The sequence below is a fragment of the Nerophis lumbriciformis genome, linkage group LG04 (assembly GCF_033978685.3).
Source record: "Nerophis lumbriciformis linkage group LG04, RoL_Nlum_v2.1, whole genome shotgun sequence".
Taxonomy (NCBI): Eukaryota; Metazoa; Chordata; class Actinopteri; order Syngnathiformes; family Syngnathidae; genus Nerophis; species Nerophis lumbriciformis.
Genome location: NC_084551.2, coordinates 1,398,827 through 1,415,067, shown reverse-complemented (window position 1 = coordinate 1,415,067; position 16,241 = coordinate 1,398,827). Strand labels below are relative to the sequence as shown.

Below are 16,241 nucleotides of genomic sequence, written 5' to 3'. Positions count from 1 at the left end.
CATCATGTTAATGTGCTGGTTTGCAAAAACAAAACAAAAAAACATTCAGTATCATTAAAAAACATAAAAACAGAAATACAAGACATTTTGAACCTCCAAAGTGAACCTTTTGTCAGGAAGTTGTTTTTTATTCATACATAAAATATATATAGGAAAAAGGGCTGGGAATCTTTGGGCACCACACAATGCCATTCAATTCGATTCTTGAGGGTGACCATTTGATTCAGAAACGATTCTCGATTTAAAACGATTCTCTATTCAAAATCTATACTTTTTTTCATAACGTTGGATGCTGTTCTATGATTAACTACATTTCACCATAAAATACATAAACAGCCCTGATCAATTTCTAAATTAATTAAAAGAAAACTGGTTCTGTTTAATAAAATGCTTCCCTAAACATGTAATAAAGTCAAATACTAATGAGGCAATAAGAATAGTATCCAACACTTCTCATTTTTATAGTAAATATGTACTGCAGATATGGGCATCTCTATCAACAATATGATTTTCCTGAGGGGCTGGACTGGGCAAAAAATGAAAAGGTTTAAAAATTATTTTTTAATTTATTTTTTTAAAATTAAGAATCGTTACAGATAAGAATCGCGATTAATCTGAAAGTGATTTTTTTTTTACACTACTAATTGGAAATTATTTAGTTATTTATTATTATTATTTATTATTATTATTATTTGAACAATCCTAACTGATATATCATTGGAAAAAGAAATGAAGTGTATCGTAAAACTAAGTGTCAACCTTTCGAAAATACCATTTACAGGCTGTTTTTTGCAGAGTGATAATGTAACTACTGGTAAGTATTATTTTATAGCAACTGCTGAAATTAATGTTTTGTAATTTAAAAAAAATCTCATCAGATTTGTTGTGCTCCAATGTGATGCCACTCAAACCTTTGAGCCTTGTTTTTAGAGATTTAAAGGAATTGGTGCATGTGACTCACAATACAAAGGTCCTGAGTTCAATCCCGGGCTCGGGATCTTTCTGTGTGGAGTTTGCATGTTCTCCCCGTGACTGCGTGGGTTCCCTCCGGGTACTCCGGCTTCCTCCCACCTCCAAAAACATGCAACTGGGGATATGTTGATTGGCAACACTAAATTGGCCCTAGAGTGTGAATGTTGTCTGTCTATCTGTGTTGGCCCTGCGATGAGGTGGCGACTTGTCCAGAGTGTACGCCACCTTCCACCCGAATGTAGCTGAGATAGGCTCCCGCGGCCCCGAAAGGGACCAGCGGTAGAAAATGGATGGATGGGTTTTGACTTTGAAGGTTCTACTGTACAGTAAACTAGAAAAGCATTGCAATATCACAGTGTTGTAGAAAGACATACAGATCAAATTTCAAGATGCATAAAAGTTTTCGTCGGCAATCAGAGTGTGAGTATCAGAATCTCTGAAATCGTAGTTGTCCGGAGCAGCACCACCGTCTTCGACGTCATCGGACTCCGTTTCCACTTTGCTCCCTGTCTTCATCGCCCTACGAAGCTGATTCCAGAACAAGTCTTGGGCCTCCATGGGATTAATGCCATCTGAGCCGGGCCACCGCAGATACGTCTTCTTCAGCATGACCTTCCTCATGCGGTGGTAAGAGGACATTTGGCGCTCGGTGATAGTATCCAAGAAGATGAGCAGGAGGACGTCTCGGTGCTCGTCAAAGAGCCGGTAGCTGGCCAGTTGGATTTCCAGGGAGCACCACTCACTTTGGAGGAAATTCCTGCTCACGACACAAATGGTTTTGCGACTACCGTACACAGCTGTGACAATATTGTCCACGATGTCCCGGCCAGGCTCAAAGTCCCGATGATGTAGGCAAAGTTTAAATGACGAGCCGTTGCCCTCCAGGTTGGGCAGCAACTGCTCCATGACCCACTCTTCGTCGTTGGAGTTATAGGAAATAAATGCGTCAAACGCGCAGTTCTCTTCCTCCTCTTTAAGCCTGCGCCACTGCTCACCAAACCAGGAACGGAACACATAGTAGCCATACTTCATTTTCCAGTAAAGCTTGACGTAAAGTATCGGGACGGCCATGAACAGAGCGGCCACGGCTGCTGTGCTAAAGAAAAGATACTCTGCGAGGTCGATGTAGCAGACTCTGGTGTCATAGTTGTAGAAGCTGTCTTTCTCACCTTTTGGGCACGACAGATTGTAAACGTATACCACCTGGACATTTGGGTTGTTCAGCGTCCAGTTTTGCAACCAGCTGTTGCTGCAGGTGCAACTGAGAGGGAGGTTGCGTATGTCCAAGTAGCGCAGACTGGGAAGACTTTCCAACGCCTCGACATCAAAGCTCTGCATGCCGTTGTGATTGAGCTGCAGCTTGTTCAACTTGGTCAGATTGCCAAAAACATCTTTTGAGAAGGTCTGAATACCAGCATTCTCTAAAATAAATACGGCCAATTTTTTAAGGTTTTTAAAGACTCCCGGTTTCAGCGCCATATTCCCATTGCAGCACCCATCCAGCGTGAGGAAGTGCAAACTTGTCAGGTCGTCAAAGGCATTGTCTGCAATGTCAGAGATTTGGTTGTTGGTGAGATAAAGAGAAGTCAGGTTGCCGAGGCCGCGGAAAAAAGCGGGAGGCAAAAGCGTGAGGCCGTGTGGACGCTGGCCACCCAACTTCAAATCTTGAAGTTTACTGAAGTTCACAAATGGTGGTTTGACATTTTGCTTTAAAAAGCGAATCAAATTTTTTTGTAAGTCCAACACTGTCAGTGTATCCTGAAATACGTGATGGAGAGACATGTCAATATTTTTCAGATTGTTTCCATCCACGTAGAATTTTGAGAGACTTTTGAGTCCCATAAGTGCAGATGACTGAAAATTACTGATCTTATTCCCCCCGAGGTCCAGTATTGTCAGCTTGCCAAGGCTATGGAAGGTTTTGTTGAAAATGACCGATATACGATTGTTGCGCAGGTTGAGGGTTTGCAGAGCAATCAAATCTTTAAAAGTGGATTGGAACAAGTCGGTTAAGAGGTTGTTGTCCAAACGCAGCGTCTCAAGCCTCTTTAGTCCACCCAGCGCATGTTTATCAAGTAAAGCAACATTGTTGATGTTTAACTGTAGGGTTATGATGTTTGGTGTGTGAATGAAAGCATTTTTACTGATCGAGAAGATGCGGTTATAGCGGAAGCTGAGGTTTTCAATACTATAGAAACGCTTCTTTATCCTGCAAGTCTTCAGGGCTGTCAGATGGTTATGTTCGTAGTTAATGTTTTTCAAAAAAACATTCTTCCCCAGAAAACCAAAACAGTGTAATCCGTCATTGTTCCTTGAAGTCAGACTATTGTGTGATAGATCCAGAGACTCACTGATCTTTGGGCAGTCAGACAGTGTGTCCGAGTCTAGGATTCTAATGTTATTGACACCCAGACGCATTTTTTTAATACTTGGCACCTTACAACTCAGCATCTTGCACAACTCCCTGAGCAGACTGTCATTGTGTAGACCTGTGCCAGTAAAGTCCACATGACCAAAGTTGATCTTGGTGATGTTTAAAAGCGTCGCTACCTTTACCCGGGTTGAGCGCAGGTTCAGGTAGTTGGTTCGCATAAGGTCCATTCCCTTAAAGGCCATTGCCTGTAGTTCGGAATTGTAAGACAGATCCAAAAGCCAAACCCATCTGAGGAAGGAAGTATCACATTCTAATTTGGAAAGATTGTTATTACAGATTAATAATTTACCAAGAGATTTGGGAAGGGAAACATTGGAGTGGTGCAGAGAGGTCAACTTGTTGAAACAAAGGTCCAGTGTTTGCAGTTTGCTTAAGTGTGACACAGACTCAACAATCGCTGAAAAGCTGGTTAGGAGGTTTTTCGTCAGTATTAACGTGTCGAGCTTGAAGACAGCCGAAAAAATCTCCTCTGGCAGCTGCTGTAATTTATTGCCTCTCAGCGAGAGAAAAGTGAGATTCTGTAGGCTCCTAAAGAGTGAGGAGCTCAGTTGGGATAAGTTGTTGAAGGACAAATTAAGATACTGAAGTTGATGTAAGTTGTGGAAAGCAAACTCGTCGATAGTGTTCAAGTGGTTGTTGTCCAATTGGAGCTGCTGAATGTTGTGGAAATTAATAAAGGCCTTGTCTGGAATTTTCCGGATATAATTTCTCGAGATGGTAAGATTGACGACAGACTCTGGGAGGCCATACAAAATGGCGGATATGTTTGCATTCTTCCGGTTCATGCATTTGAAGCTTTGCTTTTTTGAGTGCTGGTCCTCGATGCAGTTTTGGTAGGTGTACGTGGCCACCATTTGGGCTGCTATGAGGGCCACCACAAGTTGCAACAACTGGCGGTGTCCACATGCCATGGCGTCTTGTTCTCGTCCTCAGTCTCCCTTCGATGTCAATTTTGGATGTTCGTCAAGGTAAATCTGCTGGGATATGGCACACGTTAGAGATAAGTGATGCCAAATATTTGACTAAACGTCAAACACTCATTTTAACAGAAATGTGATGTGTATACACAGTGGTACCTCGGGTTAAGAGTGCCCCAGCTTACAATTGTTTCAGAATACAAGCTGTCTCATGGCCAATGGTTATGCCTTAGATCAGACCTGGGCATTCTGCGGCCCGCGGGCCACATACGGCCCTTTGTGCGTCCCTGTCCGGCCCGCGTGAGGCCAATCATAAATTAAAAAATACATTTTAAAAAGTATCTATGTCGAGTGTGCAATACAACGGTGCTGCTTTTGTTTTGAAAAGCGTTATTTGTATTACTTCCGTGTGGACGTATGCTTGTGCGCGATTGTGAGTGAATGTGAACAGCAGCAATCCCAAATTACAAAATAAATTTAAAAAAAACATCTATGTCGTGCGTGCAATACAACTGTGCTGCTTTTATTTTGAAAAGTGTTATTTATGGGCGTATGTCCGTGTGTAACCTGTGAGTGAAGGTGCACAGCGACAAGTGATGCCCGGTTATCCCCGAGACGCTAAAAAGAGAAAAGTTGATGACGAATGGTGTGTTTTCAACAAGACATGGACTGACAAGTATTTCTTTACAGAAATGAAAGGTAAAGCCGTGTGCTTAATTTGTGGTACACAGGTTGCTGTGTTTAAAGAATATCATTTGAATCGCCACTACACCACGAAGCACGAGGAAAAATACCGGAATCTGTCTGATGAAGCGCGTGCAAGGGAGGCTGATGCGTTGATGGTAAAACTGCAAACCCAACAAGGACTTTTTGCCAAATTTCACACCCCCAGAGATGCAGCTGTCAGGACAAGTTCCGTAATTTCTCACAAAATCGCCAGAAAAAGTAAGGCGTTTTCTGACGGAGAGTTTATTAAGGAGTGCTTATTGGACTCTGTTGCGCTGATATGCCCGGAGAAGAGGGGCGCATTTGAGAACGTGTCACTCTCCCGACGCACTGTAACGAGGCGGGTTGAGACCAGGGCTGCAGCTAACGATTATTTTTCTATCGATTAATCTGTAGATTATTTTTTCGATTAATCGATTAATCTATAGATTATTTTTCCTTTTACCGATTTTTTTTTTTAAATTTAAAATGAAGAGGAAAAAATAAATGTAGGCCAGTTTTTTCAAAAGGCATGGCTTTTATTTACAAAAAAAAAAGTATGGCCACTCAGTCAACATTGACAACAACATGACAAAATATTCTGTAACAATGTAAACATTTAAAACTTTTAACATTTAGCAAAATTAAAAGTAGCTTATTTGCTTTTTAATGTGCAAATATAAAAGTAAACATCCAGTGCAAATCTTAATATTCTGGAATAGTATAAGCATTTCAAAAGTAAAAGTATTGCTTATTTTGCTTTAAAATGTGCAAAAATAAAGATAAACATCCAATACAAAAAAGTGCAAAACGGAAATATTCTGTAACAAGTGTAAACATTTCAACAAAAGTAAAAGTATTGCTTATTTGCTAAAATGTGCAAAAATAAAGCTAAACATCCAATACAAAAAAGTGTACAGTGTAAACATTTCAACAAAAGTAAAAGTATTGCTTATTTTGCTTAATAACACAACAATGATAGTATGATTAAAGTGAAAGTTAATTGTTGGTTTGTACATAGTATATGTAACTGTTAATGTTGTAAAAGGTATTTGCACAACTAATTAACGTTAGCGTTTGTGACACGTCTTGTGCCGTGGGGTTCTTTCAGGACCGACAGACTGAACGCCAGACGGCTTTGCCAGGTTTACAATCTTTTAATTTTACACAAAGTCTTTTCTCTTCCAACTGCGCGGGTCGCGCACCTGGGCACGATTGCGGCGTCGCTCCCGGCGCGCCCCGCCTCGCCGCTCGCTCGCCGCCGCCTCTCCACAGCGTTAAAGAGGAGCGCGTCTTTGTAAACACTGAACAGGCACGCCAAACGCGCCTCTCAGAGCGAAACGGTGCTTTAGTTTATGAATTTACAACGCAGATACAAATGACACATTCATGTTTTTGTGTAATAATGACAACGTATACGCACGCGGACGATTGACTTGTTGATGGTGATGGCAAGAACGCTGTCGGGGGTTTTCTTTTCAAATGTTCGTTCATAGCCGTTGTGCTGCTATGATAGGCCATTTCCGCTCGACACAGTGTGCATACAACAACATTATTAGGCCGTTTATTGAAATACTCCCACACTTTTGACGACTTTTGGTGTGCTTTTTTTCCCCTCGCTCGCATCGTCTGCTTTGCGCTCCGCCATGACAGTAGTGTGACGTAAATATGCGACGCGCCGACGCACAAAAACGGCGTCGACGTAATTACGTAACCGATGACGTCGACTACGTCGACGCGTCGTTTCAGCCTTAGTTGAGACCATCGCTGGAAACACTTGGAGCTTCAGCTGAAGAACAGAACGGCCGACTTTGACTGTTTTTCGCTGGCTTTGGATGACAGCTGCGATGTACGTGACACCGCCCAGCTGCTCATCTTACGTGGGATAACTGCAGACTTTGAAATCACGGAGGAGCTGGCAGCCATGCAGTCAATTAAAGAGACAACCACAGGTAATGACTTGTTCACATAGGTAAATGCGTGTTTGGACTGAAATGGGACAAGCTGGCAGGTGTGACAACAGATGGTTGTCCAAATCTGACGGGGAAAAATGTTGGACTTTTAAAGAGGATGCAGGATAAAGTGACAGAAATTGACATTTTTGCATTGTATTATACATCAGGAAGTGTTGTGTAAGACAGTGTTAAAAATAAAACCATCAAAAGCAATCTGCTTTTGTATAAAGTTAAGTTAGGTTAAATTAAATTATTATTATTACTATTTATCTTACGGTATATCAAAAATATTTTGAGCAAAATTTAATTGAAATATTGTCGGTGTGGCCCTCCAGCAGTGCTCAGGTTGCTCATGCGGGCCCCGGTAAAAATTAATTGCACACCCCTGCCTTAGATTATGAACAAAAATGTGGGCTCTGAGCCTCCCCATCACTAGTTGTTGTAAACCCCCTAAGAACCGACCAAAATATCAAGTCTCGCTAGCAATAAGTGATTGCCAGAGATCGACATACCTTTTGTTTTTCCAACCATTGGAACAAAGAAAGTGAGTGTGAAGGATAGTGCTGAGAAAGAAGTGCATAACATTCATTGAATTAAAAAAGTAAATCATCAAAAACACAACCGAGCCCGTAGGAGACTTGGTGATGTAGTTTGAGCGTAGAGCGAGTAGAACGATTCGATAAAGGAGTTTAAAATGTCTAAACGCCGGACATTTTTCCATGGAAATATGGAGAAGCTTCTGATGGTGTGTTTGACGGAAAAGCAGTACGCTGTACATCAGTAATTCTCAAACTGTTGTATGTGTACCACGAGTGGTACGCGGGCGCCAATTAGAGGTACGCCAAAGAATCAATTAAGTGATTTGTGTTTTATTTTCCTATATTCAAACACATTATTACTGTAATGGTACAGTGGCCAAAAATATTAAATATGCTCATTAAATAAAACCTCTGTCTTGTTTAAATGAATACATAGGCATATATTACCACCATAAGTGTCAATATGGTTGTACTTAAAGAGCCAAGTGTTTCCTAAGGTGGTAAAGTTTGAGAACCACTGATGTATATTATTGTTACATTACTTCATAAAACTACTGTAGTTATTTGTAGTACACTCAATTGTATTACTTTTATATAATATTTCTGATCTAAAAGTTTGGTTTTCTTTTTAAAGGAATGATTAAATTGATTTCAATGAATATCAATAGGCGAAGCCGTTTCCCAATTTCATGTAGGAGCTGCGTCACAGAACCAATTAAACTCGTATCCCAAGCTACCGTTGTGTAATAAATGAGTATTACTGCATTGACCCGAATATAAGACGACTCTGAACGGTGTGCTTGATTGCTGATCAATAAAATACCTTACATCAGCATTAATCAAGGTGAAGCTAAGCTATTCATTAACAACAACTGCTGACATTTAATGCGAGCGCCACATTTTATTTAGACGGTTTTGAATAATTAAAACATTTGAAATGAGTACATTTGGTGTTGGGCTACTACTAACTTGGGATGGAACTTCTTTGGATCAGCCCTGGAGTGATGATGTTGTTTATCTCCCACAATGGAAATGACAACAATACAAAACACTTTTTTGTAATTGTACAACAATGGGAGCAAAACCCCCAAGAAATGTATTAAGCTCCAAATACCTCATGCTAAACAGCATGTGCAATCTACAAAATAGCGTGTACTATTATTGGTCGTGTTGTGTGATCTACTAGGACTGCCTGTGCAATTGAAAAGTGGCACACACCATCTTATTTAAATGGGAATTGTGCATGTAATATACAGAGTATCACCATGGAGATACTCATTTACTATCATGATTTCTACACGTGGCGTTTTGTTATGTTTTCAAACAAGCAGGAGACATCACCTTTATGGGCATTTTAGTGCAGTGCATCTTCTTAGTTTTTTTTAAATGTATATTATGTTTAAAAACTCAGGAAATATGTCCCTGGACATGAGGACTTAGAATATGACCAATGTATGATTGATATCGGATTGATACCTAAATTTGTGGTACCATCCAAAACTAATGTAAAGCATCCAAACAACAGAAGAATACGTGATTATTACATTTTAACAGAACTGTGGATAGAACATGTTCAAACAGTATATGTGACAGCAGGAAATAGAAAATATAATGTCCATTTTCTACAAACCCCGTTTCCATATGAGTTGGGAAATTGTGTTAGATGTAAATATAAACGGAATACAATGATTTGCAAATCCTTTTCAACCCATATTCAATTGAATGCACTACAAAGACAAGATATTTGATGTTCAAACTCATAAACTTTATTTTTTTTTTGCAAATAATAATTAACTTAGAATTTCATGGCTGCAACACGTGCCAAAGTAGTTGGGAAAGGGCATGTTCACCACTGTGTTACATGGCTTGTTCTTTTAACAACACTCAGTAAACGTTTGGGAACTGAGGAGACACATTTTTGAAGCTTCTCAGGTGGAATTCTTTCCCATTCTTGCTTGATGTACAGCTTAAGTTGTTCAACAGTCCGGGGGTCTCAGTTGTGGTATTTTAGGCTTCATAATGCGCCACACATTTTCAATGGGAGACAGGTCTGGACTACAGGCAGGCCAGTCTAGTACCCGCACTCTTTTACTATGAAGCCACGTTGATGTAACACATGGCTTGGCATTGTCTTGCTGAAATAAGCAGGGGCGTCCATGGTAATGTTGCTTGGATGGCAACATATGTTGCTCCAAAACCTGTATGTACCTTTCAGCATTAATGGTGCCTTCACAGATGTGTAAGTTACCCATGTCTTGGGCACTAATACACCCCCATACCATCACAGATGCTGGCTTTTCAACTTTGCGCCTAGAACAATCCGGATGGTTCTTTTCCTCTTTGGTCCAGAGGACACGACGTCCACAGTTTCTAAAAACAATTTGAAATGTGGACTCGTCAGAACACTTTTCCACTTTGTATCAGTCCATCTTAGATGAGCTCAGGCCCAGCGAAGCCGGCGGCGTTTCTGGGTGTTGTTGATAAACGGTTTTCGCCTTGCATAGGAGAGTTTTAACTTGCACTTACAGATGTAGCGACCAACTGTAGTTACTGACAGTGGGTTTCTGAAGTGTTCCTGAGCCCATGTGGTGATATCCTTTACACACTGATGTCGCTTGTTGATCAGCCTGAGGGATGGAAGGTCACGGGCTTAGCTGCTTACGTGCAGTGATTTCTCCAGATTCTCTGAACCCTTTGATGATATTACGGACCGTAGATGGTGAAATCCCTAAATTCCTTGCAATAGCTGGTTGAGAAAGGTTTTTCTTAAACTGTTCAACAATTTGCTCACGCATTTGTTGACAAAGTGGTGACCCTCGCCCCATCCTTGTTTGTGAATGACTGAGCATTTCATGGAATCTACTTTTATACCCAATCATGGCACCCACCTGTTCCCAATTTGCCTGTTCACCTGTGGGATGTTCCAAATAAGTGTTTGATGAGCATTCCGCAACTTTATCAGTATTTATTGCCACCTTTCCCAACTTCTTTGTCACGTGTTGCTGCCATCAAATTTTAAAGTTAATGACTATTTGCAAAAAAAAAAAAAAATGTTTATGAGTTTGAACATCAAATATGTTGTCTTTGTAGCATATTCAATTGAATATGGGTTGAAAAGGATTTGCAAATCATTGTATTCTGTTTATATTTACATCTAACACAATTTCCCAACTCATATGGAAACGGGGTTTGTATTTCCTGCTGGATCTACTCTCTATTTTATGCTGCTGCTGTCACATATACTGTAATATTGTACATGGTCATTGGTATATATTGTATATATGTTATAGACATAATATAATATATCTGTATATATATTATTCTGTACACATTATGTATATATTCATATACAGGTAAAAGCCAGTAAATTAGAATATTTTGAAAAACTTGATTTATTTCAGTAATTGCATTCAAAAGGTGTAACTTGTACATTATATTTATTCATTGCACACAGACTGATGCATTCAAATGTTTATTTCATTTAATTTTGATGATTTGAAGTGGCAACAAATGAAAATCCAAAATTCCGTGTGTCACAAAATTAGAATATTACTTAAGGCTAATACAAAAAAGGGATTTTTAGAAATGTTGGCCAACTGAAAAGTATGAAAATGAAAAATATGAGCATGTACAATACTCAATACTTGGTTGGAGCTCCTTTTGCCTCAATTACTGCGTTAATGCGGCGTGGCATGGAGTCGATGAGTTTCTGGCACTGCTCAGGTGTTATGAGAGCCCAGGTTGGTCTGATAGTGGCCTTCAACTCTTCTGCGTTTTTGGGTCTGGCATTCTGCATCTTCCTTTTCACAATACCCCACAGATTTTCTATGGGGCTAAGGTCAGGGGAGTTGGCGGGCCAATTTAGAACAGAAATACCATGGTCCGTAAACCAGGCACGGGTAGATTTTGCGCTGTGTGCAGGCGCCAAGTCCTGTTGGAACTTGAAATCTCCATCTCCATAGAGCAGGTCAGCAGCAGGAAGCATGAAGTGCTCGAAAACTTGCTGGTAGACGGCTGCGTTGACCCTGGATCCCAGGAAACAGAGTGGACCGACACCAGCAGATGACATGGCACCCCAAACCATCACTGATGGTGGAAACTTTACACTAGACTTCAGGCAACGTGGATCCTGTGCCTCTCCTGTCTTCCTCCAGACTCTGGGACCTCGATTTCCAAAGGAAATGCAAAATTTGCATGGTTGGGTGATGGTTTGGGGTGCCATGTCATCTGCTGGTGTCGGTCCACTCTGTTTCCTGAGATCCAGGGTCAACGCAGCCGTCTACCAGCAAGTTTTAGAGCACTTCATGCTTCCTGCTGCTGACCTGCTCTATGGAGATGGAGATTTCAAGTTCCAACAGGACTTGGCGCCTGCACACAGCGCAAAATCTACCCGTGCCTGGTTTACGGACCATGGTATTTCTGTTCTAAATCGGCCCGCCAACTCCCCTGACCTTAGCCCCATAGAAAATCTGTGGGGTATTGTGAAAAGGAAGATGCAGAATGCCAGACCCAAAAACGCAGAAGAGTTGAAGGCCACTATCAGAGCAACCTGGGCTCTCATAACACCTGAGCAGTGCCAGAAACTCATGGACTCCATGCCACGCCGCATTAACGCAGTAATTGAGGCAAAAGGAGCTCCAACCAAGTATTGAGTATTGTACATGCTCATATTTTTCATTTTCATACTTTTCAGTTGGCCAACATTTCTAAAAATCCCTTTTTTGTATTAGCCTTAAGTAATATTCTAATTTTGTGACACACGGAATTTTGGATTTTCATTTGTTGCCACTTCAAATCATCAAAATTAAATGAAATAAACATTTGAATGCATCAGTCTGTGTGCAATGAATAAATATAATGTACAAGTTACACCTTTTGAATGCAATTACTGAAATAAATCAAGTTTTTCAAAATATTCTAATTTACTGGCTTTTACCTGTATATGTTAGATTTTTTATCGCTATATTAGTCTATTTATACCTGCGTTGTCCTTTCCATCCTTACACTTTCCATCATTGTAACTGAGCTACTGTGTTGAATAATTTCCCTTGTGGATCATTAAAGTTTGTCTAAGTCTAAAAGTTAAAGTAAGTAGATATTAACAGTAAATGAAATAATTCATTTTCTACCACTTGTCCTTAATAATGTTGACAAAATAATAGAATGATAAATGACACAATTTATGTCAGCAGACTAATTAGGAGTCTTTGTTTGCTTACTTACTACTAAAAGGCAAGTTGTCTCGTATGTTCACTATTTTATTTTAGGACAAAATTGCAATAATAAACATATGTTTAATGTTAAAATAAAATAATGCCATTTTTTGTGGTCCCCTTTATTTAGAAAAGTATCAAAATACTTTTTGGTATCGGTGCCAAAATATTGGTATCGGGACAACACTATCAACATGTATTAGTTTTGTTGGAAATATTCATATACCGTATTTTCCACACCATAAGGCGCCCTGGGTTATAAGCCGCGCCTTCAATGAACGGCATATTTCAAAACTTTGTCCACCTATAAGCCGCCCCGTGTTATAAGCCGCATCTAACTGCGCTAAAGGAATGTCAAAAAAACAGTCAGATAGGTCAGTCAAACTTTAATAATATATTAAAAACCAGCGTGATGTGGGCGCGCATGGAGTCGTATATCAACATGGACGGAGCTGCGTGAAAAAAGCCACCCGGCCTCTTCGCGTAAACTTCCCTTAACCACTCGCTCATCTTTTCTTCATCCATCCATCCCTTCGAGTTAGCTTTTATGATGACGCCGGCTGGAAAGGTCTCTTTTGGCAAGGTCTTCCTTTTGAATATCACCATGGGTGGAAGTTTCTGGCCATTAGCATGGCAAGCTAGAACCACAGTGAAGGATGACTTCTCATTCCCTGTGGTGCGAATATTCACCGTACGTGCTCCCGTTGTATCCACAGTGCGGTTCACAGGAATATCAAAAGTCAGTGGAACCTCGTCCATGTTGATAATGTTCTCTGGCCGGATCTTTTTTTCAGCTATCTTGTTTTTACAATATGCACGGAAAGTAGCCAGCTTTTCTTGAAAGTCTTTAGGCAGTTGCTGTGAAATAGTAGTCCGTGTGCGGATGGAGAGATTGCGTCTTTTCATGAACAGGAAACCTGTCGCTTAGTAGGAGCCTTTTTGTGGTCTTTACAGATGTAAACACACAAAGGAAATGAAACGTAATATCCGCGCTCTTTTTTCTTCTTCTACGCGGGCGGGTGGTTGCTTACAGTAGAAGAAAAAGCGCTTCCTGTTCTATGGGGGCGGGTGCTTACCTTGGCGGTTGCTTGCGTAGAAGAAGAAGCACTTCCTCTTCTACGGGGGAAAAAAGATGGCGGCTGTTTACCGTAGTTGCGAGACCGAAACTTTATGAAAATGAATCTTAATATTAATCCATATATAAAGCGCACCGGGTTATAAGCCGCACTGTCAGCTTTTGAGTAAATTTGTGGTTTTTAGGTGCGGCTAATAGTGCGGAAAATACGGTATTATGAAATTAAAAGCTTTCGCCAAGTTTACTTTTTAATGATGTTCTAAAATTATATGTATCCTGAGAACAGGACCAAACATGATAAAAAAAAAAAAAAAATCTATATCAGAATCTTCCCATTTTTCAGTCATAGTCATAGAGGACATTGGTGGAGCAGATCACCTTTTTCAAGGACAATTAAAAGTCCAAAAGTAGTATGTAATGTACTTTATAGTGAAGCAGAATCCATATAACTGAACCACACAACTAAGGGAAAAAGGACTTTGAACTTGTCTGACAATAAAGATGCCCATAAAGCTTATGCTATTATACTATATCATACATTCTATATCATTTAACCCCATTGATAGATTTTAAGCATGAGCTTTTTTTTTTACCAGAGCCGAAGTCCACAGTTCGGAGGTCTTCCTGGTCCGATCATCTATCAGAGTGATGTGAAAATATCAGGTCATGTCCTTATTACTGCACATTAGTGTTCATTTCCCTTTTCCCTCGGCTAAGTTCACTGCAAGATACCAAACATGACAAAAAGCTACACTCTGTAAACCGTATCATCTGTATATTCCAGCAGTACATACCTGTAACACAATTCTCTCAGCTGTAACATTTATATGGCAATGACTTACCGAAAAGAAGAAAAAAAAGCATCCATTTTTCTATTCCTCAAAATGAATTATTGCGACATAAGCACACCTTTACACATTCTTTGCATATTGTATGAATAAAAAAAAACATCAAGATTAAATCACACTGGTATACTCTACTTACCCGTTTATATAATCGTGTCTTGCCTTCTCATTTCTCTTCTAAAAAAGAAAGAGGAAGAGGACCTTTGTGTTTCCTTTCATATCCACTTCTATATAAAAAAAACAACAACCTCAAAATGTCAAAAGAGCTGTATTGAATTGCAAGAGTGAAAACACAGCATGTGAAGATATGCACGCACAATAGTTTTTCTGTAGAAATGAAGTCACACTCACTTTTTTTTTTGCATAGAATGTATTTATTGGAAGGGTACAGACATGCAGGTGCAAATAAGAAAATGGTTCATTTCAACATCCATCCACCCGTTTTGCATCGCTTGTCCCTTTCGGGGTCACAGGTGGTGCTGGAGCCTATTTCAGCTGCATAAGATTATTTTGATTACAGCTGAAGACGAGGCCATTGTTTGTAGAAATGATACCAATGCCATCACAGAATGTTGCGTAACAACTATTTCCTCACATAAAGTGCATCTGGAAAGTAATCGCAGAGCTTCACTTTTTCTACAAAACCCAAAACCAGTGAAGTTGGCATGTTGTGTAATTCGTAAATGAGAACAGAATACAGTGATTTGCAAATCCTTTTCAACGCATATTCAATTGAATAGACTGCAAAGACAAGATATTTAATGTTCAAACTGAGAAGCAACATTTTTTTTTTTTGCAAATCATTAACTGGCAGCAACACATTGCAAAAAAGCTGGCACGGGGGCATTTTTACCACTGTGTTACATGGCCTTTCCTTTTAACAACATTCAGTAAATGTTTGGGAACTGAGGAGACCAATTTTTTAAGCTTCTCAGGTGGAATTCTTTCCCATTCTTGCTTGATGTACAGCTTAAGTTGTTCAACAGTCCGGGGGTCTCCGTTGTGCTATTTTAGGCTTCATAATGCGCCACACATTTTCAATGGGAGACAGGTCTGGACTACAGGCAGGCCAGTCTAGTACCCGCACTCTTTTACTATGAGGCCACGTTGATGTAACACGTGGCTTGGCATTGTCTTGCTGAAATAAGCAGGGGCGTCCATGGTAACGTTGCTTGGATGGCAACATATGTTGCTCCAAAACCTGTATGTACCTTTCAGCATTAATGGTGCCTTCACAGATGTGTAAGTTACCCATGCCTTGGACACTAGTACACCCCCATACCATCACAGATGCTGCCTTTTACACTTTGCGCCTTTACAATCCGGATGGTTCTTTTCCTCTTTGTTCTGGAGGACACGACGTCCACAGTTTCCAAAAACAATTTGAAATGTGGACTCGTCAGATCACAGAACACTTTTACACTATGCATCAGTCCATCTTAGATGAGCTCAGGCCCAGCGAAGCCGGCGGCGTTTCTGGGTGTTGTTGATAAATGGCTTTCGCTTTGCATCGTAGAGTTTTTAACTTGCACTTACAGATGTAGCGACCAACTGTAGTTACTAACAGTGGTTTTCTGTAGTGTTCC

General features: G+C 40.2%; 1 protein-coding gene across 2 annotated transcripts; it reads right to left on the bottom strand.

The window, feature by feature from the left end:
* Positions 1 to 113: 113 nt before the first annotated feature.
* On the bottom strand, positions 114 to 14,825 carry tlr21 (toll-like receptor 21). Of its 2 annotated transcripts, XM_061947242.1 has the most exons (3): positions 14,795 to 14,823; positions 14,404 to 14,447; positions 114 to 4,380 (listed from the first exon to the last, which is right to left on the bottom strand). In XM_061947242.1, exon 3 carries the CDS (start codon positions 4,315 to 4,317, stop codon positions 1,357 to 1,359), a length of 2,961 nt encoding a protein of 986 aa, XP_061803226.1. In that variant the 5' UTR covers positions 4,318 to 4,380; positions 14,404 to 14,447; positions 14,795 to 14,823; the 3' UTR covers positions 114 to 1,356. The 2 variants fall into 2 exon arrangements, with proteins under 2 accessions (XP_061803226.1, XP_061803234.1); XM_061947250.1 differs by lacking the exon at positions 14,404 to 14,447 and having other exon boundaries at positions 14,795 to 14,825.
* Positions 14,826 to 16,241: the final 1,416 nt, after the last annotated feature.